This window comes from Taudactylus pleione, unplaced genomic scaffold (genome assembly GCF_031769625.1).
Source record: "Taudactylus pleione unplaced genomic scaffold, aTauple2 ptg000910l, whole genome shotgun sequence".
Taxonomy (NCBI): Eukaryota; Metazoa; Chordata; class Amphibia; order Anura; family Myobatrachidae; genus Taudactylus; species Taudactylus pleione.
Window position 1 is genome coordinate 21,703 of NW_028285311.1, and position 26,160 is coordinate 47,862.

The following is a 26,160-nucleotide window of genomic DNA, read 5'->3' on the forward strand; positions in this document are numbered from 1 at the left end:
TATTACTATAGTATACATTACACGGGAACCCCGGTATTATTATACTATACACTACACGGGAACCCCGGTATTACTATACTATACTCTACACGGGAACCCCGGTATTACTATACTATACTCTACACGGGAACCCCGGTATTACTATACACTACACGGGAACCCCGGTATTACTATACACTACACGGGAACCCTGGTATTACTATACTATACACTACATGGGAACCCCGGTGTTACTATACACTACACGGGAACCCCAATATTACTATACTATACACTACACGGGAACCCTGGTATTAATATAATAAGTTGGGGATGGGATGTTGGCCGTCAGAATACCAACAGGAGCATACAGTCAGAATCCTGATGCCTGGAGGTAAGTACCCTAATCCCCCCTCAGCCTCCTCCTTGTACCTAACCTAATACTTACCATCAGGATGTCAGCGGTGATTCTGGTGCTGGGATTCTGATCGCCAGTATTTTACCGCAAAGCTGCCGACTACATCCCAATATAAAAATGGTTACAGGTATATCCCTCATTCCCCCCACACCTCGATTTTCCTTTATACACAAGTTATCACTAAACACAGCAGTGAGGCAGAATTTTCTACATCAGAGTCATTTTATTGCAAGGTTACAAGAATATAGTTTCCTTCTGTAGTAACACTTGGAATGTTATTTATTGAATATTTAATACTACAGATTACTATAATATTGTGTGAATGTTTTGCTGCTAGAATAGTGCAAGAAAAGCAGATTATAAAATGAGCAGCTGCTGTATCCTGCAAACCTGGGGGCAGACACACAAGCAGCAGATAATGTGGGTGGAGCTGGAAATCTGTAACTACAAAGAGAATGGTAACAGCAGCACAAAGTATGTCAGCTCATATAACTCCATTACAACTATGATCAGACAAGACTGACATGGATACAGCTAGGTAACAGAACAGAGTAATGATGTGAAGCTCCCGGCATACTGGTGCAGTGACACTGTGCTGTGCACCTGTATATAGATAACAGATCATACATCCAACGCTCAGAGATATGCAGTATCCTGGCATTTTCCATCAGGTGGGGTCTGTACGTATTAGGAGCCATCCATGAGGAATAGCTGTTCTGGCTTTCTCTCTTTGGTATAATATGGTCCTTACATTAAAGATGAGAGTAACATCCTGCACATAATAGTCCTGTAAAGTCCAGTTACTCATACAGAGCAATTCCTGTTATTATTCATGGCTTGTGTACAATGTGTCATTTCTGTATTACTCATGTATTATAAGCTGCAGGATATGATACTCGCACAGTGCTGTCATTCCCTCCATGACACACATACAATAGAGATGACATATTATCTAATACATATGTACTAACAATATACTGATATATACCATGATAGGAGGTAATAACAGGACAGGCCAGTGTATCCATGCAGGTTGCCATCAGAGAGCAAATCCCCAACACCAGAGCGGTGTCACAGTGACAGGAGACAGGAAAGAGGGGCACACGTGTAAGACAAAACCTTTCTTGTTTGGGTATGAGAAATGGATACTAAGACAGTCACAGTATAAAGATACTAAAAGCAAAGTTAGGATAACTCTAAAAAACAAAACAAAGATCTTACATCTAGGCCATCACAGAACATGTGCACCACCAAAAGGACAACTGGTCACTATTCCAGCTTTACTAACAATGTACAAAAACTTGCAGGTCAAAAAGTGTGGAAAATACTAACAAGCGCGACACGCAGCTGTGTTACCCCACATGGACGTCAGACAGGTCCATGCAGTGTTTGATTTTCTTACTTGTTACCAAACTCTTGAACTATTTTTGTAGGTTTATAACAAAGCTTGTATTGTCCTTTCTGTGATTTCCTCACTACCAAATAATCTTCATCTCCTGACCCTGCACATTACTGGTGGTGTCACCACTGTGGGAGGTGAGACAGGACATACTGAGGACAACCTGTACTTATCCTGTGATGTCCCTGTATTATTCCCCAATTACTACGTACCCTGCTCACATCTGTATTCTGATGGGGATATCGAGAGCCTGATGCACTTAATGGACATTACTGTTAGTGGTTTATACCAGGACCAGCAGCTTCCTGTGTCCCAACACTAATTACATTATCTAATAATGTATAAATTACATAAGTGATAATCATTGTAATGTCCTTATCTTTTGGAATAGTGTAAATAGTAGGTTACAGAGGATCTAATTAGAAGGAACCAGACATCAGACTGCTGTAAGGAGATTAGAGATCCATTTACCAGGAAACCCAACCAGAGAATACTGGATCCAGTGAGATAAAATCAGAGGTTATAGATGTCATTATATCACCCATCTCACCCCGTCACTTACAGCCCAGTCATCAAATGATGTCATAGTTTCCCACTTCCCATATTACATCCCCAGGACATTGTCATGATGACAGATTAGTTATGTCCCTATATTACATCATGTGGTCTTGTTACTGTACAAATAGGCCAATAGCACAATAATATTCTAATACAGAGCTTCCCAAACACTGCCATTACAATCCAAGTTTTAAGGATATCCATGTTTTAATCCACATTGTTAATTCAAACTGAATGAGGCACTAATTAAGTGACCTGTGCTCAAGCATGGATATCCTTAATACTTGGCCTGTAATAGTGGAGTTTGGAAAACTCTGATCTGATAGAATAAGGAAACTGAAAGCCATTACATGAGGAACCTGTTGGAGCCCTATGTTGGTGACATCCGTATGGATATATAATATAATGTAATATATTAGTGTATAGGGGCTGATTCACCAGCGGACACAATGACGATAGTTACACAGAATGAGCGAATGTTTCCCATCACACCTGTGTCTAAGTCACACTGTTAACACACAGCGATCACATTGTGATTACGGACGCACAGAGGAATACATCGCAAAGTGAGTTGCAGGGTGACAGCGTTTGGGGGGAAATAACGGGGGGGTGGACAGAAAACTGCAGGCGTGTCTGTCCGTGTGATCGCCATGTCATGGGTCTGTCCATGGTATCGCCATGTCCTGCAGGCATGTCTGTCCGTGTGATTGCCATGTCATGTGTGTGTATAAATTAGCCATAGCTATGGCAGCTGCAGCATGAGACCTCTCTGCGTGTCAGGAGAGCAGCAGTGTTTGCGGCTGGTCAGACCTGATGTAAATGCTGTGTGACTGATTGATGTGCCGCGATGGTACCGATGATTGCACAGGAAGGTGACATTGGATTATAACGAGAAGGCAGCAGTGGGCGTGGTTATGGCGGCTGTGCCTCGGCATTAGCATATATTAGCACCTGCGATCTGTAAGAGACGGTAGCTGCATTTGCTTCCGCTGCTGAATCAGGCCCATAGTGGGATAATGCAAATGTCATTTATCCTTCACTAAGCAGGGGCAGCAATCTAGGCTAACATTGTATTTATGCTTCTTCTGATAATTTCCAATTATATTACAATACTGCAAATATTGCTGCAATTTCTATATACTTCTAGACGCTCATACACATCGTTTTTCTCCTGTGTGACGTTTCTGATGACTAAAAAGAGCGGATTTATTTCTAAAACATTTCCCACACTCTGAGCATGGAAATGGTTTCTCACCTGTGTGAGTTCTCTGATGTATAACAAGATCTGATTTCTGTGTAAAACATTTCCCACACTCTGAGCATGTAAATGGTTTCTCACCTGTGTGACTTCTCTGATGTCTAACAAGATATGATTTCTCTGTAAAACATTTCCCACACTCAGAACATGAAAATGGTTTCTCACCTGTGTGACTTCTCTGATGTATAACAAGAACTGATTTCTCTATAAAACATTTCCCACACTCAGAACATGAAAATGGTTTCTCACCTGTGTGAATTCTCTGATGTATAACAAGATCTGATTTCTCTGTAAAACATTTCCCACACTCAGAACATGAAAATGGTTTCTCATCTGTGTGACGTCTCTGATGTATAACAAGGTTTGATTTCTGTGTAAAACATTTCCCACAATCAGAGCATGGAAATGGTTTCTCACCTGTGTGACATCTCTGATGTATAACAAGGTTTGATTTCTCTGTAAAACATTTCCCACACTCAGAACATGAAAATGGTTTCTCATCTGTGTGACGTCTCTGATGTTTAACAAGGTTTGATTTCTGTGTAAAACATTTCTCACAATCAGAGCATGGAAATGGTTTCTCACCTGTGTGACTTCTCTGATGTACATCAAGTGTTCCCTGATGCAAAAAATATTTCCCACATTCAGAACATGTAAATGGTCTCTCACCTGTGTGAATCTTTGTATGTCTAGTAAGAGTTCCTTTCAGCGTAAAACATTTCCCACACTCAGAACACAGAAAAGGCCTCTCAGCTGCGTGAACTCTCTTCTGATGTATAGAAAGACTGATCTGCTTGGTAAAACCTTTCCCACATTCAGAACATGACAATAGTTTATCACCTGTGTGATATGAGCTGTGTGTAACACTACTGGGATTATCAGGGGAACATTCTTCATGGTTAGAGGGATCAGATGATATATCTGTACTGTGAGATGCTGGATGTATACTGGGGATAATGGGGTTTTCTCCTGGAGAGTCCTTTGAGAAGTTATCATCTACGTCGCCATCTGGAGATATGAGACGTCTCCCCGAGTTATTCCTGTTGCTGTGTCCATCTGTTGGGAACAATGAGAGTTATGGTAAGAACTTACCTTGGTTAACGCTTGGTTTCGAAGTCCATAGGGTCTAGAGGGAGACCTTGGGGTATAGCTGGATCTGAATCCCAGGCACCACGCAGTTAAAAGCTTTGCTCCCAGGATGCACTTGACCATCCTCCTCTATACCCCGCCCCCGAGGCACCTCAATTGGTAAGTAGCCAAGGGCAGGAGGAGGAAAAAGAGAGAAGGAAGACTGGAACACTCGAAAATCACACTCACAGAGAAGGGAAAACAGGTGACCAACATGAGAACCCACATGAAGCCAGGTGCGTCATGGCGGGTGCCCTGTGGACGCTATGGACTTCAAAGAAAGAGTTAACCAAAGTTTGTTCTTACCATAACTCTCATTTTCTTCTTCAGGATCCAAAGGCTCTACAGGGGGACTGCCCACGAGGGGCCCACAGACCTAATAGAATGAGATTTAACAGAAGCCGGAACAGGCAGGCTTGCCTTTGTGTAAGCCTCTGGAGACAGTTATACGAAGCCATCTAGCCAATGTTTGTTTGTTGGCTGCCCATCCCTTTTTGTGAAATCCAAAGAGCATAAATAAGAATTCCAATTAACGAAGGGAACTGGTCTGGTCCACATAAATTTTGAGAGCACGGACCACATCCAAGGAGGTCTCACCCACTGAGGGGTCAGGTGACAGAGGCCGGTCCTATAATTTCCTGATTAATGTGGAAATTAGAAACCACTTTAGGGAGAAACTCAGGGCGAGTGCGAAGCACAGCCTTATCCTGGTGAAATATCAGAAATGGAGAACAACAGGAGAGAACCCACAATTCCGACACCCTCCTGGCAGATGCATTTGCCAGAAGAAAAAGAGTATTAGCCGTTAACCACTTAATTTCCACCGAATCTAGTGGTTCAAATGGAGGGCCTGAAGAACTATCGCCAAATCCCAAGGAGCCACTGGAGGGACAAAGGGAGGTTGAATCTGGAGAACACCCTGGCAAAAGGTGTGGATATCCAGGAGCAGAGCTATCCTTCGTTGGAACCACACAGATAGTGCAGAGACATGCACTTTCAACGAGGCCAGGGCGGAGGTACAAACCAGATTGAAGGAATGCTAATATTATGGAAATACGAAACACTTGAGGGTCGAATGCCTTGTGCGATACCACTAAGAATATGTATGCCACACTCTGTGGTAGATCCTGGCTTAAGTGCTCGAAGCATCATGCTGATGACCGAGCTAGAGAATCCCTCAGACCTTAAAATGGATATCTCAAGATCCACACCGCCAAGGAGAGATGATCCAGGTCTGGGTAAAGACAAGGACCCCGAGACAACAGGTCCGGGCGTTGAGGCAGCAGGAACGGAGTGTCGATGGAGAGACTCCGAAGATCTGATTACCAATGACGTCTGGTCAAAGCTGGAGCCACCAGCAGGACCATGCCTCCGTCTTGCTTGAAATTCCAAAGAACCCTAGGAACCAGGGATACTGGAGGAAACAGGTACGCAAACTGGAAGGTCCACTTCACTGACAGAGCGTCCACTAAGCTTGCCTCGGCATCTCTTGTCTTGGACCCGTACACTGGCAACTTGTGATTGTGACGGGAGGCCATGAGGTCCACCTCTGGGAGGTCCCATTTGTCCACTAGGAGTTGAAACACCTCTTGGTGAAGAGATCATTCCCCTTCTATGCACGGTTGTGACGACTGAGGAAGTCCGCTTCCCAATGAGGACTCCCGGAATGAACACTGCCGAGATGGCCAGGAAGTGACTCTCTGCCCAAGTCAGGATGCGTGACACTTCTGTCATTGCTGCCCAACTTCGAGTGCCTCCTGGATGGTTGAAATAAGCCACCGTGGTGGCATTGTCGGACTGAACCTGCACAGCTTTTCCGTGAAATATGTGTCTTGTCATCCTGAGGGCCCTGTACACAGCCCGAAGTTCCAATATGTTGATTGGAAGGAAAGCTTCATCTGCTGTCCAATGGCTCTGAAACAAGTGCGGGCCATTCACCGTGCCCCATCCTCGGAGACTGGCATCCGTTGTGAGAAGTACCCAGTCCGGGATCCAAAAGGGGCAACCCTTGGTGAGATGATTTGTCTGTAGCCACCAAGGCAGAGACAGGCGCACCAGCGTCTGAGTCCTGATTTGGTGGGGTATTCCATTCCACTTGGATAGTATCAGTCCCTGCAGGGGCCTTGAATGGAACTGGGTGTATTCCACCACATCGGATGTGGACACCATGGATCCTAGAACCTGCATTGCCGAGTGTACCTACACCAGGCGAAAGAGCAGGCAATTGCGCACCCACAGTTGCAGAGAGATCTTTTCCGTAGTTAGAAAAATCCGCTGCTGATGAGAATCCAGAAAGGCTCCCAAATTAACCATTCTCTGTGAGGGAATGAGGACTTTTTCCAATTGATCAGCCACCCGTGTGCTTGTAGACAAGCGATCGTCAGGTGCAACTGTTGCTGAAGTTCCTCTGGAGAGCCCGCCAACTACAGGTGGTCGTCTAGGTACGGCAGGAGTTGTATACCCTGACTTCGTAGGTGGGCTGCCATGACCGCCATAATTTTGGTAAATACCCTTGGAGCCGTGGAAAGGCCAAAGGGCAGCGCCCGAAACAGAAAGTGTTGTTGCAGTATAGTAAACCACAGATAATGCTGGTGGGAAGGCATTATGGGGACATGTAGATATGCATCCTGAATGTCCAGTGATACCATGTAATCCTCAGGTTCCATAGCCAGTATGATGGATCGTAAAGTTTATATCCTGAACCTGGGCACCCGGAGGAACTTGTTCAGAGATATGAGGTTGAGGATAGGCCGGCCCATTCGGCTTTTGAACCAGAAACAGAGTACAGTAGTAACCAGTCCCGCTCTGAGATAGTGGAACTGTAACAATAACCCCTGCTTTCAGCAAGGATTCTATGGCTTCCTGAATCTGTAAGGCCTTGGTCTTGTCTAGAAGAGGGCTCCTGCAGAAAAACTGGTGGGGAGGTCTTTGATGAAAATGAGAGACCACTACTTTTACCCATGCATCCTTGGTTGGGTGACACCAGTACTGGGCAAACTGAAGAAATCGGCCTCCCTCCCTGGGATCCCCCAGAGGGAGGCCCGTCCCATCAGGCTGAGGACTTATCCTCTGTCTGGCACCCCAGGCCTGTTTCTAAAGCTGCATACACAACGATTTTTTGAACGATTATCGTTAAACGATATTGTTTGACGATAATAGTTTGAAATATCGTTCACTTTCTGAGTCAAACGATGAACGATCATCGTTCATGAGCGTTCACGTTTGTAGTTCAGTCAGACTTGTCAACTCAACGATTTTCATTAAGGGAATATGCAAAAATCGTTTGTAGTTCAAAAAAATCGTTCATTACACTTTAAAAAATCTGACAGATAATCTAACAGAAAATCGTTCAGAAAATCGTTGGTAACAAAATCGTTGTGTGTGTATGCAGCTTAAGGCTTAGAGGTCGACTTGGCCGCTGATTGTCTAGGGAAAGACTGTCCTTTGGGCTTTCCTTGAGAACGAAAGGACCAAAAGGAAGAGGTTCTAGCCTTTGAAGGAGCAAATGGCAAAATGCCTTTGATGCAAATGGCAGAAAAGCTGAAGGGCAAGGCTTCCAGGCCCATTTTGGAATCAGCATCCGCCATCCAGGAGTGTAACCACAAAGAGCAGCGAGCAGACACGGCTGCGGCCGAGACTCTGGAGGTCAGTAAGCTGGTATCCAAAGCAGCCTTACCAATATAGTCGGCTGCGACCATCATGTGGCCCACAAGAGACCTTTGAGCCTCAAAGGCCTCCTTGGGGAAGGTGTCCTCCAGAACATTTGCCCAGTTCTCAATGGCCTTAGCCACCCAAGAGATAGCCATGGACAGATGGGCCACAGCTCCAGAGAGAGTAAATTGATTTCAGGTATGTCTCCACCTTTCTGTCTGTAGAATCCTTCAGAGAAGAAATGGAAGGCACAGCAGAGTAGCGCTCTTAATCAGGTGAGTAACATGAGAATCCACTGCAGGTGATTTCCACTTCTTGCAATGACCCTCAGGGAACAGATAACATGAGACCAAATACTTTTGCGGTTGATACCTCTTACCAGCCGATTGCCAGGCCTCCGCCATGTGGTTTGCCAGCTGGTCAGAAAGAGGGAAAACTGCCGAAGTCACCGTAACCTGTTTAAACTCAGGGTATTTGGATTTAGGGGCAGGAACGTCATCCTCTATATCTAGTATGGATCGGACCACCCTTACCAATGCTGGAACATTAATAGCGGATTTGGGCTCCACCTCCAGTGCAGGGGAATCCGAATCAGACACCCCAGCCATTTCCCCATCATCTGATGACAAGTCCGTGTCTGAGAGTTGCGTAGACTGGGATGACAATACAGGACACCTTTAGATGCATTCTGAGGTCTTTCATTCCGCAACATGGTCTGACAGGCCATGGTAGATGAAGCTGCCAAACTCTGAAATGAACTAGAGAAAACATCCACCAGGGGGGTTGGACAGCTTGCGTAAGTCCCTGGAAGCAAATGACAGGTTGTTGTGGTACAAGAGGGGATTGCATGTAGAGCGGTAATCCCCGATAGGGAGCAACAGTTTGAGGCCCAGGAGTAGACTGCAATATTTGCGGGATACCCAGAGAGAGAAGGATGGCTGTTTGGTATTCCAATGAGCACACAATTCTGTAAATTAGCAGCTCCACCATTTTGTGAGTGACAGCAATCTCATTCTGTGAGAGTGCTGAATCTGCAGTTAACCACATTGTGTCATGGCATTCCATATCTGTATTATGCAAGGAACACATAAATTAAGGTGTCAGCCTTAATGATCGTAATTTGATTACTTTTTAGAGTTTGAGTGGCAGAAATTAAGTAGGTTTTGTGAAATTTCAGATCATGTCTAAGAAGCCCTAATGGGACATGTGAAACCTTAAGGTTTTTTGTCTATGGAATTTCAATGCTTTTTTAAAATGTATTAACTATCAGGGTTTGGAGGAGCAAACTGGGTCACCTGCAGGGGAGAAGAGCAACAAAATGGTACACTAGCGCAGGTGGAAGAGGGGCCGGCACACAGGAGGCGAGAGTCGGCTGCAGGGGTGGGCTGTATGTGTGCGGGGTAGCGACAGCAACGTGGGTGCGGAGGGGCAGCAGTGGGCGACAGAGGGCTCACCGGTACTGGGCATGCACCTGAGAAAATAAAATCAGTAAGTCACAAATGCACGGGCGCATCAGTGAGATCCATCTATGGGCCATTCAATTTGGAGCGAAAAGTCATCGCCGATGTCATTTTCGCCATTTTCACTTATCCCCATATTCAAATTTAAAGTCTTTTTCGCAGGTGTGAAAAGTCTATGTAAAAAAACGGGGATAAGTTTTCACCACTGCTTAGGTGGCAAAAAAAATTGCAGAATTGGGGTATAGAATTAAAAAAAGTACCCTGCAGTCTTTGGAATGTTCCCTTAAAGTAATCTGTGTAAAACATTTTTAAAAAAAACAAGCGTAGGACAGCCCCCCAAAAAATGTTTCATTTTGGGGGCGGAAAAGAAAAAAACTTGAGGGACAAACTTAAAAACTAGCGAAATTGACTCAGGGGGGGTCCCTAAGTATGCGGCAGGTGTTTTCTAGAATGCGGGTGGTTGCAGCAGGTGGATTTTTTAAGAATTTTTGGGGTACATGTAAATGGGTGCAAGCATATTTTTTAAAATATGCTTGCACCCATTTACATGTACCCCAAATTTGATGGGACTAGTTATTTTTACAAAAAAAGAAAGCTAAATGCTATTCTTCACCATTTCTTCAAAGACGCATTAATGCACCTTCCACGGCTGTTTAAAAACCCCTATTACCTTCAGCATGCCAAATCGGGGGTACCCATAGTGATCCCCCATGTCAGACCATCTTTTGGTGGGTGACAGGAAGATTTCCCCGAAAGTGACAGGACTTTGATACTTACCTTTCTGCTGAATCACGTTTTCGCCGATTCCTAATTGAATACGGGGATAAGTGGGCACACGCCCGATACTTTATCCCATTGAAAAACGGCGATGATGGTGAACAGTCTGACCACGGACTTTCTGCCTCTGAATATGGCCCTATGCATTTATGTTAAAAATTGAATGTGTAGTGTCCTTAGAGGACACTACTAATGTTCGTGTTGTTGTGGTTTTTTTTTGCCAAGACCCTGGATTGCCTACTTTGGAACGAAGAAGACAGATCCACGTATAGGAGGAGGAGAGTATGGACTTTTTATTACAGGTGCTCCATAGGATTATCTACTGGAGTAGAGGACATATTGGCTACAGGGATACATAGGTGAGTATGTGAGATAGTGAGTACGTGTGTGCGCATGTTAGTTTTAATAACATTTTACTTTGTGTTCTGTGGTCTTTTAATATTGCTTTTGCTATGGTTCTCCAAGTACCAGCATGCAGGGGAGGCTTGCTGGGTACTGTAGTTCCGCAGCAAAAGCCAATATTTTAACTTTAATTGCACCACACTTTACATAATCAACCCGGCACCCACCAGACAGGGGTGCCGTGGATAGCCCCGGGCTATCAGCCTGGGATGCCCTGGAGAGGGGGTCCCCTTTATTGGGGGGGTCCCCAGCTCTCCAGGGATATCTGGCTTGATGCTTTCACTGGGGGGCTCGGTGAAAGGGCTTCCCTGGCTGTGGCATCACCCCCCCCCAGCTAGAACCGGACCGGTGCTTGTTCTGGTAAATCCAGGGGGACCCTACCCTTTTTTGCCTTGTATTTCCAGAACCAGGGATGGCTCAGAGCCCAGTGCTGGTTGTGCTGAATACGGGGGACCACCCTACGTCATTTGTCCCCCGTATTTTGTCAACCAGGACTGGTTATGAAAAGCCTGATACGGGTGAGCCCCACGTTTTTTGTCCCCTGTATTTAGCAAAACCAGTACTGGGTCTCCATAGCCCGGAGCTGGTTGTTGTTTTTGGGGGGGGAGGCCACGCCATTTTTTTTTATTTTAAACAGGCATTTTTTTTTTTTTAAATTAAACACAGAGGCACAGACGGATCTCACTGATCCTGTATTTCCTTCTGAGTCTGTTTATTTAAACACAGATGCAGGTATCACAGATCTTTCAGATCGGAGCATCTGTGTGCTGCTACCTCCCCTGGGTCCTAATGTCTGCACCACTGCCGCTAATGCCCTCTACCGTCCCCGTGTCCCGGCTGGAGCGAACGCCCACTACCCCCCAGGTCCCGGCCACAGCTAACGCCAGTATAATTCCCCATAGCTCATCGCCGCTACCGCCCGCAGATGACAGCCATCTTGGTGCACCGGAGTGAAGCCACAGTGCGTACACCTGCTGGAGGCTCCTATTGAGGCTGCGCAACAAATTGAAACTTTCTATCTGTATAATGGCGGGTTACTGAGGTAATAGTTTTAAAACTGTAACTTTCTCAATTACCTGAACCCCAAAAGGCCGACTGTGCCCTTATAATATATATATTTACGGAAAATCAGGAAGCGCAAAACTGAGTACCCACAAGGGATGCAAAACACTGGTCCAACAATACGGCACCGTGCAGCACACATGTGACAGACTCACAAATAATTGATATATAGAGATATATAATCAAGGAAACCTCCCCCCACACACCGGTCAGGGCTGTAGGAAAAGGAAAAGGATAGATACAGACTGACAGAATTGAGAAAAAAAAAAAGTCAGCGCTGGCATAAGTGACATACAATGCAGATAGAAAATACCTACTGCAACTTGGCACTACAATCAGCTGCCAAGATTCAGTGTCTACTGTATACACTGACCCCAGGGGAAAGGTATACAGGGGGACTGGTCCGCACGCTTGTCCAGACAGATCTGCGATGCACCAGAGAAAATGGCCGCCGGAGACCTCAGAGGGGGCGTGGCCATAGGAGGAGAACAGCTCAGCATTGCCAGACCTTAGCGGAAAGGCGCGCTGTGCTGAGAAGCCGATAAACAGGGAAGGCTGTATCCCCTGGCCGGCAATAAACCCCTGGGATGCTGGTTCCCGCTACCAGTTTCAAATCCCTGGTGGTCTAGTGGACACGCAGGGTATGAGGGGCCTGCGGCCACTGGCAGCACCTCCGGTCTGTCCCCAGAGACTGGAGGTAAAGACTGCTTAACACGCAGATCTCCGCAAATGGTGATCCGCTCTTACCTGTCCCCGTAGACCCGGCAGCAGTCCAGGGAGTCTCGCGGAGTATGGCTAGCACATGCTCCGAAGTCCCGCTGAGATCCCCAGATCTGTACTGGCATCGCAGCGTCGGCGGGGTGAAGGAGCGGCAGCGCAGACTGCCTATGGACAGTCCGACGCTGCCGCTCTGAAGAGTGAAAAGAAAAAAACTATCAACTCATAAAAATAAAATATCTTTGGGGCTGCTAATCAGCCCCCCTGCGCAAACAGTGACCCGACTATGGCCGGGCACAACTAGAACTGAGGTGCCCCTGGCTCGGGGTACAGAGGAGGATGGTCCAGTGCATCCTGGGAGAAAAGCTTTTAACTGTGTGGTGCCCAGGATCCAGCTATACCCTAAGGTCTTCCTGTGGAGCCTATGGACCCTGAAGAAGAAAGATTATATGGAAATTAGTTACTGTGTAACTATAATAAGACGTGCCCGGCTGTACCCCAACATCTCATACTGTGTAACTATAATAAGACGTGCCCGGCTGTACCCCAACATCTCCATACTGTGTAACTATAATAAGACGTGCCCGGCTGTACCCCAACATCTCCATACTGTGTAACTATAATAAGACGTGCCCGGCTGTACCCCAACATCTCCATACTGTGCAACTATAATAAGACGTGCCCGGCTGTACCCCAACATCCCCATACTGTGTAACTATAAGACGTGCACGCCTGTACCCCAACATCTCATACTGTGTAACTATAATAAGACGTGCCCGGCTTTACCCCAACATCTCCTACTGTGTAACTATAAGACGTGCCTGACTGTACCCCAACATCTCCATACTGTGTAACTATAATAAGACGTGCCCGGCTGTACCCCAACATCTCCATACTGTGTAACTATAATAAGATGTGCCCGGCTGTACCCCAACATCTCCATACTGTGTAACTATAATAAGACGTGCCCGGCTGTACCCCAACATCTCCATACTGTGTAACTATAATAAGTGCCCGGCTGTACCCAACATCTCCATACTGTGTAACTATAATAAGATGTGCCCGGCTGTACCCCTACATCTCATACTGTGTAACTATAATAAGACGTGCCCGGCTGTACCCCAACATCTCCATACTGTGTAACTATAATAAGACGTGCCCGGCTTTACCCCAACATCTCATACTGTGTAACCATAATAAGACGTGCCCGGCTGTACCCCAACATCTCCATACTGTGTCCCTATAATAAGACGTGCCCGGCTGTACCCCAACATCTCCTACTGTGTAACTATAATAAGACGTGCCCGGCTGTACCCCAACATCCCCATACTGTGTAACTATAATAAGACGTGCCCGGCTGTACCCCAACATCTCCATACTGTGTAACTATAATAAGTGCCCGGCTGTACTCCAACATCTCCATACTGTGTAACTATAAGATGTGCCCGGCTGTACCCCAACATCTCCATACAGTCAGTGGCCGCGATTGTGTGAGCTCCTGGAGCAATTAAATTCAGCGTGGTGCTAAGTCGGAGAATGCCAGTTCTCACAACTTAACCTGGGTATTTAGTCATGAGAACCGTCATTCTCCGACTAAAGTGAAGGCTGCGAAGCGGTTAGTGCCGGGGTAAGTCGTCAAACAGCCGCGTGGCCGGAGATTTCATTGGATTTCTCCTCGCACCCTCAGAAACATCGACCAATATTGAATGGCGCCCAATGACTTCATCATATATTTGGCGATGTTTCTCATGAGGAGGATTAGGGTGCAGCAGTAACACTGGCCGGGGAGTAATCACTAAAAATTACAAAGGGGGAGATGTACCAAACCTTACAGAAGGTTTGTGGAGAAGTTGCCCTTAGCAACCAATCAGCTTCTGTCATTTCACTGACTGTACTTGATAATGATAGCTAGAAGCCGATTGGCTGCTGTGGGCAATTTCTCCTCTGTATCTCTCTCTAAGGCGTCATACACTTCCCCCAGATTCTTTCTCTTATGACATGTTATGTACTATGGGTGCAACATCTGGGCTTAAACCTGGGATGCACTGAATTCAGACCTTACCTATATGCTACACTGTAATGGTTGTTACACGGAGCTAAAACAGTCACTACTAATAGAGTGCAGGCATGGTCTATACATTATATCACACACAGGTCATACTAGCTGTATCCTGCTGTGTCCTCACACTCTCCATATCTCCATCTCAGTATGTGTAACAGAGTGCAGGCATGGTCTATACATTATATCACACACAGGTCATACTAGCTGCATCCTGCTGTGTCCTCACACTCTCCATATCTCCATCTCAGTATGTGTAACAGAGTGCAGGCATGGTCTATACATTATATCACACACAGGACATACTAGCTGTATCCTGCTGTGTCCTCACACTCTCCATATCTCCATCTCAGTATGTGTAACAGAGTGCAGGCATGGTCTATACATTATATCACACACAGGTCATACTAGCTGTACCCTGCTGTGTCCTCACACTCTCCGGATCTCCATCTTAGTATGTGTAACAGAGTGCAGGCATGGTCTATACATTATATCACACACAGGTCATACTAGCTGTATCCTGCTGTGTCCTCACACTCTCCGGATCTCCATCTTAGTATGTGTAACAGAGTGCAGGCATGGTCTATACATTATATCACACACAGGTCATACTAGCTGTATCCTGCTGTGTCCTCACACTCTCCATATCTCCATCTCAGTATGTGTAACAGAGTGCAGGCATGGTCTATATATTATATCACACACAGGACATACTAGCTGTATCCTGCTGTGTCCTCACACTCTCCGGATCTCCATCTTAGTATGTGTAACAGAGTGCAGGCATGGTCTATACATAATATCACACACAGGACATACTAGCTGCACCCTGCTGTGTCCTCACACTCTCCATATCTCCATCTCAGTATGTGTAACAGAGTGCAGGCATGGTCTATACATTATATCACACACAGGACATACTAGCTGCATCCTGCTGTGTCCTCACACTCTCCATATCTCCATCTCAGTATGTGTAACAGAGTGCAGACATGGTCTATACATTATATCATACACAGGACATACTAGCTGCATCCTGCTGTGTCCTCACACTCTCCATATCTCCATCTCAGTATGTGTAACAGAGTGCAGGCATGGTCTATACATTATATCATACACAGGACATACTAGCTGTATCCTGCTGTGTCCTCACACTCTCCATATCTCCATCTCAGTATGTGTAACAGAGTGCAGGCATGGTCTATACATTATATCACACACAGGTCATACTAGCTGCACCCTGCTGTGTCCTCACACTCTCCATATCTCCATCTCAGTATGTGTAACAGAGTGCAGGCATGGTCTATACATTATATCACACACAGGTCATACTAGCTGCACCCTGCTGTGTCCTCACACTCTCCGTATCTCCATCTCAGTATGTGTAACAGAGTGCAGGCATGGTCTATACATTATATCACACACAGGTCATACTAGCTGCACCCTGCTGTGTCCTCACACTCTCCATATCTCCATCTCAGTATGTGTAACAGAGTGCAGGCATGGTCTATACATTATATCACACACAGGTCATACTAGCTGCACCCTGCTGTGTCCTCACACTCTCCGGATCTCCATCTCAGTATGTGTAACAGAGTGCAGGCATGGTCTATACATTATATCACACACAGGACATACTAGCTGTATCCTCACACTCTCCATATCTCCATCTCAGTATGTGTAACAGAGTGCAGGCATGGTCTATACATTATATCACACACAGGTCATACTAGCTGCACCCTGCTGTGTCCTCACACTCTCCGGATCTCCATCTCAGTATGTGTAACAGAGTGCAGGCATGGTCTATACATTATATCACACACAGGACATACTAGCTGTATCCTGCTGTGTACTCACACTCTCCTTATCTCCATTTCAGTATGTGTAAGAGTGCAGGCATGGTCTATACATTATATCACACACAGGACATACTAGCTGCACCCTGCTGTGTCCTCACACTCTCCATATCTCCATCTCAGTATGTGTAACAGAGTGCAGACATGGTCTATACATTATATCACACACAGGACATACTAGCTGTACCCTGCTGTGTCCTCACACTCTCTGAATCTCCATCTCAGTATGTGTAACAGAGTGCAGGCATGGCTGATGGCTCCTGATGTATGAGATACACCAGAGAGTGTGGGGAGGAGACTGGTCAGATCTCTGGGCTGGTAACACACAGTGACATGGGAGGGGGAGAGCAGGAGTATAATAGGGGCTGATGGCTCCTGACTCCCCCACTGTGCATATACATTTTATTCATTAGTTTGTACTGACAGAGGAGGGTGTAGGATAAGAGATTGCTGTAGTGATTGAACAGAGTATGTGACTCTTTTCTGCAATAAGTGTTTATTACTCACCTGTGCTGATATCTGTAGGGATTTCCTCCTCTTTACACTTCTGATCACCCCTCACATACGTCTCTTCTTCTCCCTCTGTATCGTCTGCCTTTATATCAGTCACATCCGTCTCTTCTTCTCCCTCTATCTTCTTCCTTTATATCAGTCACATATGTCTCTTCTTCTCCCTCTATATCTTCTGTCTTCATATCAGTCAAATACGTCTCTTCTTCTCCCTCTGTATCTTTTGCCTTCATATCAGTCACATACGTCTCTTCTTCTCCCTCTATAACTTCTGCCTTCATATCAGTCACATACGTCTCTTCTCCCTCTATAACTTCTACCTTTATATCAGTCACATACGTCTCTTCTTCTCCCTCTGTATCTTCTACCTTCATATCAACAAGATCTTCACTCTAAATGACCCATAAAATAATCAAGTGTAATTTAATTGAGAATAAACAGTAAAATAATCAGTGTATAATACACACACAGATTCTCTATAGATCATATAGTCACAGTCACTTTGGTATACTGGTATCTACCTGATGCTCCTGTAGGGTCCTGTGACTCTCCTCTGTACCATCCTGTGAATAAAGACGATGGGGACATCTCACTGTGGTATTTCTATTACTGGGTCCATCTATAGGAAACACAGTGACTGAGTACATTGTATATATGTGCTTATCAGGTAATGTGTGTATATAGGGCTCCCAAACCTGCTCTACCCTATACAATAAATGACATTCTCCTCTTACCCAGTGATGTGAGGGGCCGGTGATTCTCCATCATCGCGTCCTTGTACAGACCCATGTTCCTCTATATATTCCCTCTTCTGCATGGAGACATAGACAGTGACATCCTGACACCTTAAAGGAACCTGACACACACAATGATATTGTCATCTCCCAGACACATCCCCTGGTTGTACTGTCATGTATTATTACTACAGATATAAGTGACGTTACAGTGACACTCTCAGATCCCCTCACCTCCCCAGTCATGTCCCTGTATTATTAATATAGATATAAGTGATGTCACTGTGATACTCCCAGATCCCCTCATCTCTCCAGTCATGTCCCTGTATTATTACTATAGATATAAATGATGTCACTGTGACACTCCCCTGTATTTAGGGGTCGATCCAATTAGACATGACAGTCGCATCCACGAGTAAGTACAGCTATATGCCACACTTACGGTGCCACCACACACATATAAATATCCATGGTTGCGGGGCTAGATCGGGCCATGAGTGGAGCAGGTTGCAGGTTAGTTGGTGGCGATAACTCACCCCTTTGCGTCTACTTGAATCAAAGCCATAGTATTCCCAGTCATTTCACTCCTGTCTTTGTCTTTAATATAGCATATACACTAGATAAGCTCACTTAAAAAAACAGGGATCATATTTAAACGTGCACCACCGAAAGATGTAGTTTGAAATCTGAGAGCTCTCATGGTAAAGGTTGTTTTAAATTACAAAAAAAGCTCTATTTACTCAGGTAGTTACTGTAAGAGGCAATAGGTGTATGTGTGTGTAGGTGGTCGAGTGATAAGTGAGGGGTTATATTTTGCAACAAAGGTTAGTTTCTTTTTATCACTCTATATCAGCTCTAAGAAATATGGTGATAGAGAATCAGCCCTTAGTCACATCTCCATCTAACACCACTAGTAATACATGTGTCCTGTTATTCCCTAATAACTACAGGGTTATTACAGCTGATGCTCCATCTACCACTGATCTGTATTATTGTATTACTGAGAATCAGCCCTTAGTCACATCTCCATCTAACACCACTAGTAATACATGTGTCCTGTTATTCCCTAATAACTACAGGGATATTACATCTGATGCTCCATCTACCACTGATCTGTATTATTGTATTACTGAGAATCAGACCTTAGTCACATCTCCATCTAACACCACTAGTAATATATGTGTCCTGTTATTCCCTAATAACTACAGGGATATTACATCTGATGCTCCATCTACCACTGATCTGTATTATTGTATTACTGAGAATCAGACCTTAGTCACATCTCCATCTAACACCACTAGTAATATATGTGTCCTGTTATTCCCTAATAACTACAGGGATATTACATCTGATGCTCCATCTACCACTGATCTGTATTATTGTATTACTGAGAATCAGACCTTAGTCACATCTCCATCTAACACCACTAGTAATATATGTGTCCTGTTATTCCCTAATAACTACAGGGTTATTACATCTGATGCTCCATCTACCACTGATCTGTATTATTGTATTACTGAGAATCAGCCCTTAGTCACATCTCCATCTAACACCACTAGTAATACATGTGCCCTGTTATTCCCTAATAACTACAGGGTTATTACATCTGATGCTCCATCTACCACTGATCTGTATTATTGTATTACTGAGAATCAGCCCTTAGTCACATCTCCATATAACACCACTAGTAATACATGTGTCATGTTATTCCCTAATAACTACAGGGATATTACATCTAATGCTCCATCTACCACTGATCTGTATTATTGTATTACTGAGAATCAGCCCTTAGTCACATCTCCATATAACACCACTAATAATACATGTGTCCTGTTATTCCCTAATAACTACAGGGTTATTATGCTCCATCTACCACTGATCTGTATTATTGTATTACTGAGAATCAGACCTTAGTCACATCTCCATCTAACACCACTAGTAATAAATGTGTCCTGTTATTCCCTAATAACTACAGGGTTATTACAGCTGATGCTCCATCTACCACTGATCTGTATTATTGTATTACTGAGAATCAGCCCTTAGTCACATCTCCATCTAACACCACTAGTAATACATGTGTCCTGTTATTCCCTAATAACTACAGGGATATTACATCTAATGCTCCATCTACCACTGATCTGTATTATTGTATTACTGAGGATGATATTAGTGGTATTTGCCAACCAAGAGGAAATTGTTACCTACATGTGCATCTAAATTGGCAAAAAAATGTATGGTATGTACTAAGGGTCACATCTGTGAGAGAACCTGGCAATCGGGTCCCTTGTTTCATCCTCGTCTACCCAGAGGCCAGACTTTGTGAGAGAGAAAAGATCCAGACTAATATATAGTAATGTTCTTTATTGTGTTATTTATTAATGTGTGACATCCTGTACAAGGAGACGGCTGGGAGACGGGAATAATAATAAATCACAGGATAGTGACAATCTTACCTGTGGAAGTGTTCTTATGTCCACTTCAAGTGTCTGCAATAATCAGAGGCTTGGGTAAAACCCCTGTATAAGAGGGAAGAAACTACATATGAGATAAATAGAAAATGTCAGATATCAATTACCTACATAACGCATAAACACAAACAGGACCTAAATAAAGCATAACCACAAATAGCACCTACATAGAGCATAACCACAAATAGCACCTACATAGAGCATAAACACAAACAGGACCTACATAGAGCATAATCACAAATAGCACCTACATAGAGCATAACTACAAATAGCACCTACATAGAGCATAACCACAAATAGCACCTACATAGAGCATAACCACAAATAGCACCTACATAGAGCATAACTACAAATAGCACCTACATAGAGCATAAACACAAATAGCACCTACATAGAGCATAACCACAAATAGCACCTACATAGAGCATAAACACAAACAGGACCTACATGGAGCATAACCACAAATAGCACCTACATAGAGCATAAACACAAATAGCACCTACATAGAGCATAACCACAAATAGCACCTACATAGAGCATAAACACAAATAGCACTACATAGAGCATAACCACAAATAGCACCTACATAGATCATAAACACAAATAGCACCTACATAGATCATAACCACAAATAGCACCTACATAGAGCATAACCACAAATAGGACCTACACAGAGCATAACCACAAATAGCACCTACATAGAGCATAAACACAAACAGGACCTACATAGAGCATAACCACAAATAGCACCTACATAGAGCATAACCACAAATAGGACCTACACAGAGCATAACCACAAATAGGACCTACATAGAGCATAACCACAAATAGCACCTACATAGAGCATAACCACAAATAGGACCTAGCGTTCCCGCTAGGCTGTTTCAGCGGGCGCCTTGCTCTGCCCTATTTCTGAAGGGCAGAAAGCACCCTGCCCTCCAGCGCGGAGCCCTGCTGAAACAGCCTTCGGGTTCCGTCCTCCATCCGCGGGCTGCAGTGTCCCGTGGGTGGGGAAAACGGCAGAGCGGAGGTCACCGCCGGTGAACGGATTCCATCACAGTGACCGCAGTGCTTGGGGGCTGCCCGGCTTGTCCGTAAGTACCGGGCATGCCCCCAAGAGTGACGAAAAGGGGACGCGTCACTTTTCAGTGACCATGCCCTTACTCTAGGTCTGGTTCCCTGCCTGTCACCGGACCTAGAGTGAAAACTAAGGACCTACAGAGAGCATAACCACAAACAGAACCTACATAGAGCATAACCAGAAATAGGACCTACATAGAGCATAACCACAAACAGGACCTACATAGAGCATAACCAGAAACAGGACCTACATAGAGCATAACCAGAAATAGCACCTACATAGAGCATAACCAGAAGCAGGACCTACATAGAGCATAACCACATACAGGACCTACATAGAGTATAACCACATACAGGACCTACATAGAGCATAACCACATACAGGATCTACATAGATCATAACCAGAAATAGGACCTACATGTAATCAGAGCAGCGATATAATAAATCAAGAAGCATCACAAAAAACATGTAAAGGATGACAGATCATTAATGACCCGGTTGGACAAGAACTCCGGCAACTGCTGACTGACACTAAATGGACGCGTACGCGCAATGTAGCAAATTTCAGCAAATCTCTATTCAAAAACATGGTTGAGATTCAGGTGAGAGGGAATACTATATGGAGGTGTTGGAATGGGCATTTCAGTGCAACACAAAAGGTACTGCTGCCCATTCCTACCATCACTTTGGTGGCAGTCGCCTTGCACGTCCGCTCTTTCTGTACGCCAGTCACTAATCTGCTCAGGGTTAGTACTGCTCATGGGCAGGATGCGGGGGCCAGGTTAGAGGACAGAGCTGCAGACAGAACTGTAGTGATCAGCCTAGCACCCTGCTCCTGTCACAACCCATGCAGTTCCTTTTTCCTGTCTGGGGTGTCACTAACTGATCTGGTGGTTCTAGCACACTATGGTATGTATCTCAGCAGTTTGTTGCATTAGCAAGTAATATCACATATCAGTGTGTGCTGGGACTGTGTTATTCCCCCTCATATATCACTTACAGTGCCCTCTCTGTTATATAATAATAATAATACCACATATCAGTGTGTGCTGGGAGCTGTGTTATTCCCCTTTATATAGCACTGTACAGTTCCATCCCCCTATATAATAATAATACCACGCATCAATGCCCGCATCCCCCTATATAATAATAATACCACGCATCAATGCGTGCTGAGAGCTGTGATATTCATCCTCATATATTACTGTAAGGTCCCCTCTCCCCTATATAATAATAATACCACATATCAGTGTGTGCCGGGAGATGTGTTATTCCCCTTCATATATCACTGGGCCTGATTCAGCATTTATAGCAATAGCAACTGTATACGCAGATTCAGCAATAGTTACTGCGCATTCACCACACGTGTGCTGCGATCACACTGCCATTATGGACGCAGAGCAGAATCCATCGCAGAGTGAGTGACAGGCTGTAAACGGTTTGGGGTGGTGACGGGCGAGCTTGTCCGTTTGAATGGGCATGCATAAATTAGCCACTGCGATGACATACACAGCTTGAGTACTCACGGCGTGACACAAGGCTTGAAGTTCTGCGTAGGGTCTGACGTGCCTTAATTGCGTGATGGGCCGATGTTCGTCAATGTTACCAATGTTTACACTAGATTGCAAGGTAAGACGGATGTGAGTAAACAGAAGTGGGCGTCTTAATGGCGGCTGAGCTTTTGCAATTACTAACATTGTCGCAGTTTCAATGCATGCGTATTTGCAGCTAAGAATGCAGTTGAGAGCCGTGCTGAATCAGACCCACTGTATGGTCTCCTCTCACATATATAAAAATACCACATATCAGTGTGTGCTGGGAGCTGTGCTATTCCCCCTCATATATCACTGTACAGTCCCCTCTTCCCTATGTAATAATACCACATATCAGTGTGCGCTAGAAACTATGTTATTCTCCCTAATATATCACTGCATGGTCTTCCCCCTAAATAATAATAATACAACATACCAGTGTGTGCCAGGAGCTGTTATTCCCCCTCATATATCACCGTACAGTCCCCTCTCCCTCTATATAATAATAATAATATCACATATCAGTGTGTGCTGGGAGCTGTGTTATTCCCCCTCATATATCACTGTACACTCCCCTCTCCCCTATATAATAATAATACCACATATCAGTGTGTGCTGGGAGCTGTTATTATGGGACCCCCAGTGCTGCTGTATGAGGAGACTGTGTGACAGTACAGGGTATATAGCCCAGGCCTCCCCCCACTGGTATATTCTATAGGTACAGGCCACTCCCCCTGTATGGTAGGACACCACAGGCCGCTCCCCCTGTATAGTAGGACACCACAGGCAGCTCCCCTGTAGGACACCACAGGCTGCTCCCCCTGTATAGCAGGACACCACAGGCTGCTCCCCCTGTATAGTAGGACACCACAGGCAGCTCCCCTGTAGGACACCACAGGCTGCTCCCCCTGTATAGCAGGACACCAAAGGCTGCTCCCCCTGTATAGCAGGACACCACAGGCTGCTCTCCCTGTATAGTAGGGCACCACAGACCACTCCCTCTGTATAATAGGACACATTACCTGCTGCTGCTGGACACAGAGACGTCGCCTTCCCCGCGCTCTATGTAACTCCGCCCACTTCCTGTCGTCACTTGTTAATCTGTATTAGGCTTTATCTCTGCTTTGTAATTTTAACAATCTGATTGGCTCCTCGAAACGTCACTCACCTCATTATCAGGGAGGAGTGGAAGACTGCAGCCATAGAGACGGCGGGTGGGCGGAGCCGTGTTAGTCAGCCCGGTAATCCTCTCTAGAATGACAGTTTTGTCTATAATACATGTCCTCAGTGCGGGAGGGCGGCGGCCATTTTCCTGTATACAGTCCAGCTGCAATATCATGTTCCCTGGCCCTGAGGTTACATTAGGAGCGGCGGCCATTTTCTCCTGGTCTGAGGTCTCCCTCCTCCTATCATTCCCACAGGAAGCAGCAGGGACAGGGAGCAGCCAGTGTTGTGTCTGACAGCAGGTAATTATATTATATTATTACTATTATTATTATTATTCTGTAGGCTGAGCAGACATTGGTGACACTTTGCTGTACTACAAGGAGACCAGACACTGATTCATTGCTGTAGTACAGCTGGAGCAGACTGTGGTGTTGCATTGTCACTGTGCAGGTAGGATACACTCTAGTGTCCTAATTTTCTAATGCAGGTGGCGCAGACCCTGATGTTACTATAATACAGGTGGTGCAGACTCAGTTGTTACTATAATACAGGTGGTGCAGACTCAGTTGTTACTATAATACAGGTGGAGCAGACCCAGTTGTTACTATAATACAGGTGGCACGGTCTCCGTTGGTACTATAGACTCTGTTGTTACTATAATACAGGTGGTGCAGACTCTATTGTTACTATAATACAGGTTTAGCAGACTCAGTTGTTACTATAATACAGGTTTAGCAGACTCAGTTGTTACTATAATACAGGTGGTGCAAACTCCATTGTTACTATAATACAGGTGGAGTAGACCCTGCTGTTACTATAACAGGTTATGCAGACCCAGTTGTTGCTACAATACAGGTGGTGCAGACTCTGTTGTTAATATAATACAGGTGGAACAGCCCCAGTTGTTACTATAATACTGGTGGCGCAGACCTTGTTAATATAAAGAGAAGGAAATCGGGAGCGCTGATAATTTGTTTTAGTATCATACAAGACATCTAACAAAGATCACAAATCCAAATTCTAAGAGATTATTAACTCTGGATCTTTAATAAAATATTCTAAAATATTGACCAATAAAATTCTGCTTGTGTCACTAAGTAGTAGCATTTATCATATTAAATACAAACATAAAAACAATTTCAAAGTAAAAAAGAAACAATTGTTGCAGATCAAGGAAGAAGAAATCGTGTAACTCCTGGTGGAGGATAAATATTTATGTTACACGTCCAGTTATTGTAACAGAAATCCGGATAATAAGTATGTTGGATAATGTTTCCCGGGATAATGGATGACCCATATATTTGTATGCAGGATGAAAGGTTGAATAAACTTTATATAAAGCGGGTAATAAGTCTTATTTGTGGTTAGAGGTTCTTACCCGGTAACCTCCTGTGACTCCAATCCTGTAATAGTCAGGGGAAGGAGCACCCGCTGTCTGCTCCACAACTGATCCCGGCCGGTAACCTCCTGTGACTCCAATCCTGTAATAGTCAGGGGAAGGAGCACCCGCTGTCTGCTCCACAACTGATCCCGGCCGGGTAACCTCCTGTGACTCCAATCCTGTAATAGTCAGGGGAAGGAGCACCCGCTGTCTGCTCCACACCAGATCCCGGCCGGGTAACCTCCTGTGACTCCAATCCTGTAATAGTCAGGGGAAGGAGCACCCGCTGTCTGCTCCACAACTGATCCCGGCCGGGTAAACTCCTGTGACTCCAATTCTGTAATAGTCAGGGGAAGGAGCACCCGCTGTCTGCTCCACAACTGATCCCAGCCGGGTGACCTCTTGTGACTCCAATCCTGTAATAGTCAGGGGAAGGAGCACCCGCTGTCTGCTCCACAACTGATCCCGGCCGGGTGACCTCCTGTGACTCCAATCCTGTAATAGTCAGGGGAAGGAGCACCCGCTGTCTGCTCCACAACTGATCCCGGCCGGGTGACCTCCTGTGACTC

The 26,160-nt window shown here is 45.0% G+C and overlaps 2 protein-coding genes across 3 annotated transcripts in view; one reads left to right on the forward strand and one right to left on the reverse strand.

The window, feature by feature from the left end:
- Positions 1-600: 600 nt before the first annotated feature.
- On the reverse strand, positions 601-24,136 carry LOC148473804 (uncharacterized). 2 transcript variants are annotated; one of them, XM_088459410.1, is made up of 10 exons: positions 24,066-24,121; positions 23,038-23,128; positions 20,416-20,478; positions 17,963-18,039; positions 17,750-17,847; positions 17,425-17,620; positions 17,222-17,330; positions 8,688-8,702; positions 4,478-4,652; positions 601-4,210 (listed from the first exon to the last, which is right to left on the reverse strand). In XM_088459410.1, exons 4-10 carry the CDS (start codon positions 18,015-18,017, stop codon positions 3,506-3,508), a joined length of 1,353 nt encoding a protein of 450 aa, XP_088315536.1. In that variant the 5' UTR covers positions 18,018-18,039; positions 20,416-20,478; positions 23,038-23,128; positions 24,066-24,121; the 3' UTR covers positions 601-3,505. The 2 variants fall into 2 exon arrangements, 1 of the variants encoding a protein (XP_088315536.1); XR_015872947.1 differs by lacking the exons at positions 601-4,210; positions 4,478-4,652; positions 8,688-8,702; ... (2 more) ...; positions 17,963-18,039; positions 23,038-23,128 and having other exon boundaries at positions 17,825-17,847; positions 24,066-24,136.
- Positions 24,137-24,369: 233 nt separating this feature from the next.
- The window catches only part of LOC148473805 (uncharacterized), a 70,342-nt gene continuing 68,551 nt past the window's right edge, over positions 24,370-26,160 (forward strand). Inside the window, exon 1 of the mRNA XM_088459440.1 lies at positions 24,370-24,509. The gene's annotated coding sequence lies outside the window, so the exon portion shown is untranslated. The remainder of the gene's footprint in view (positions 24,510-26,160) is intronic.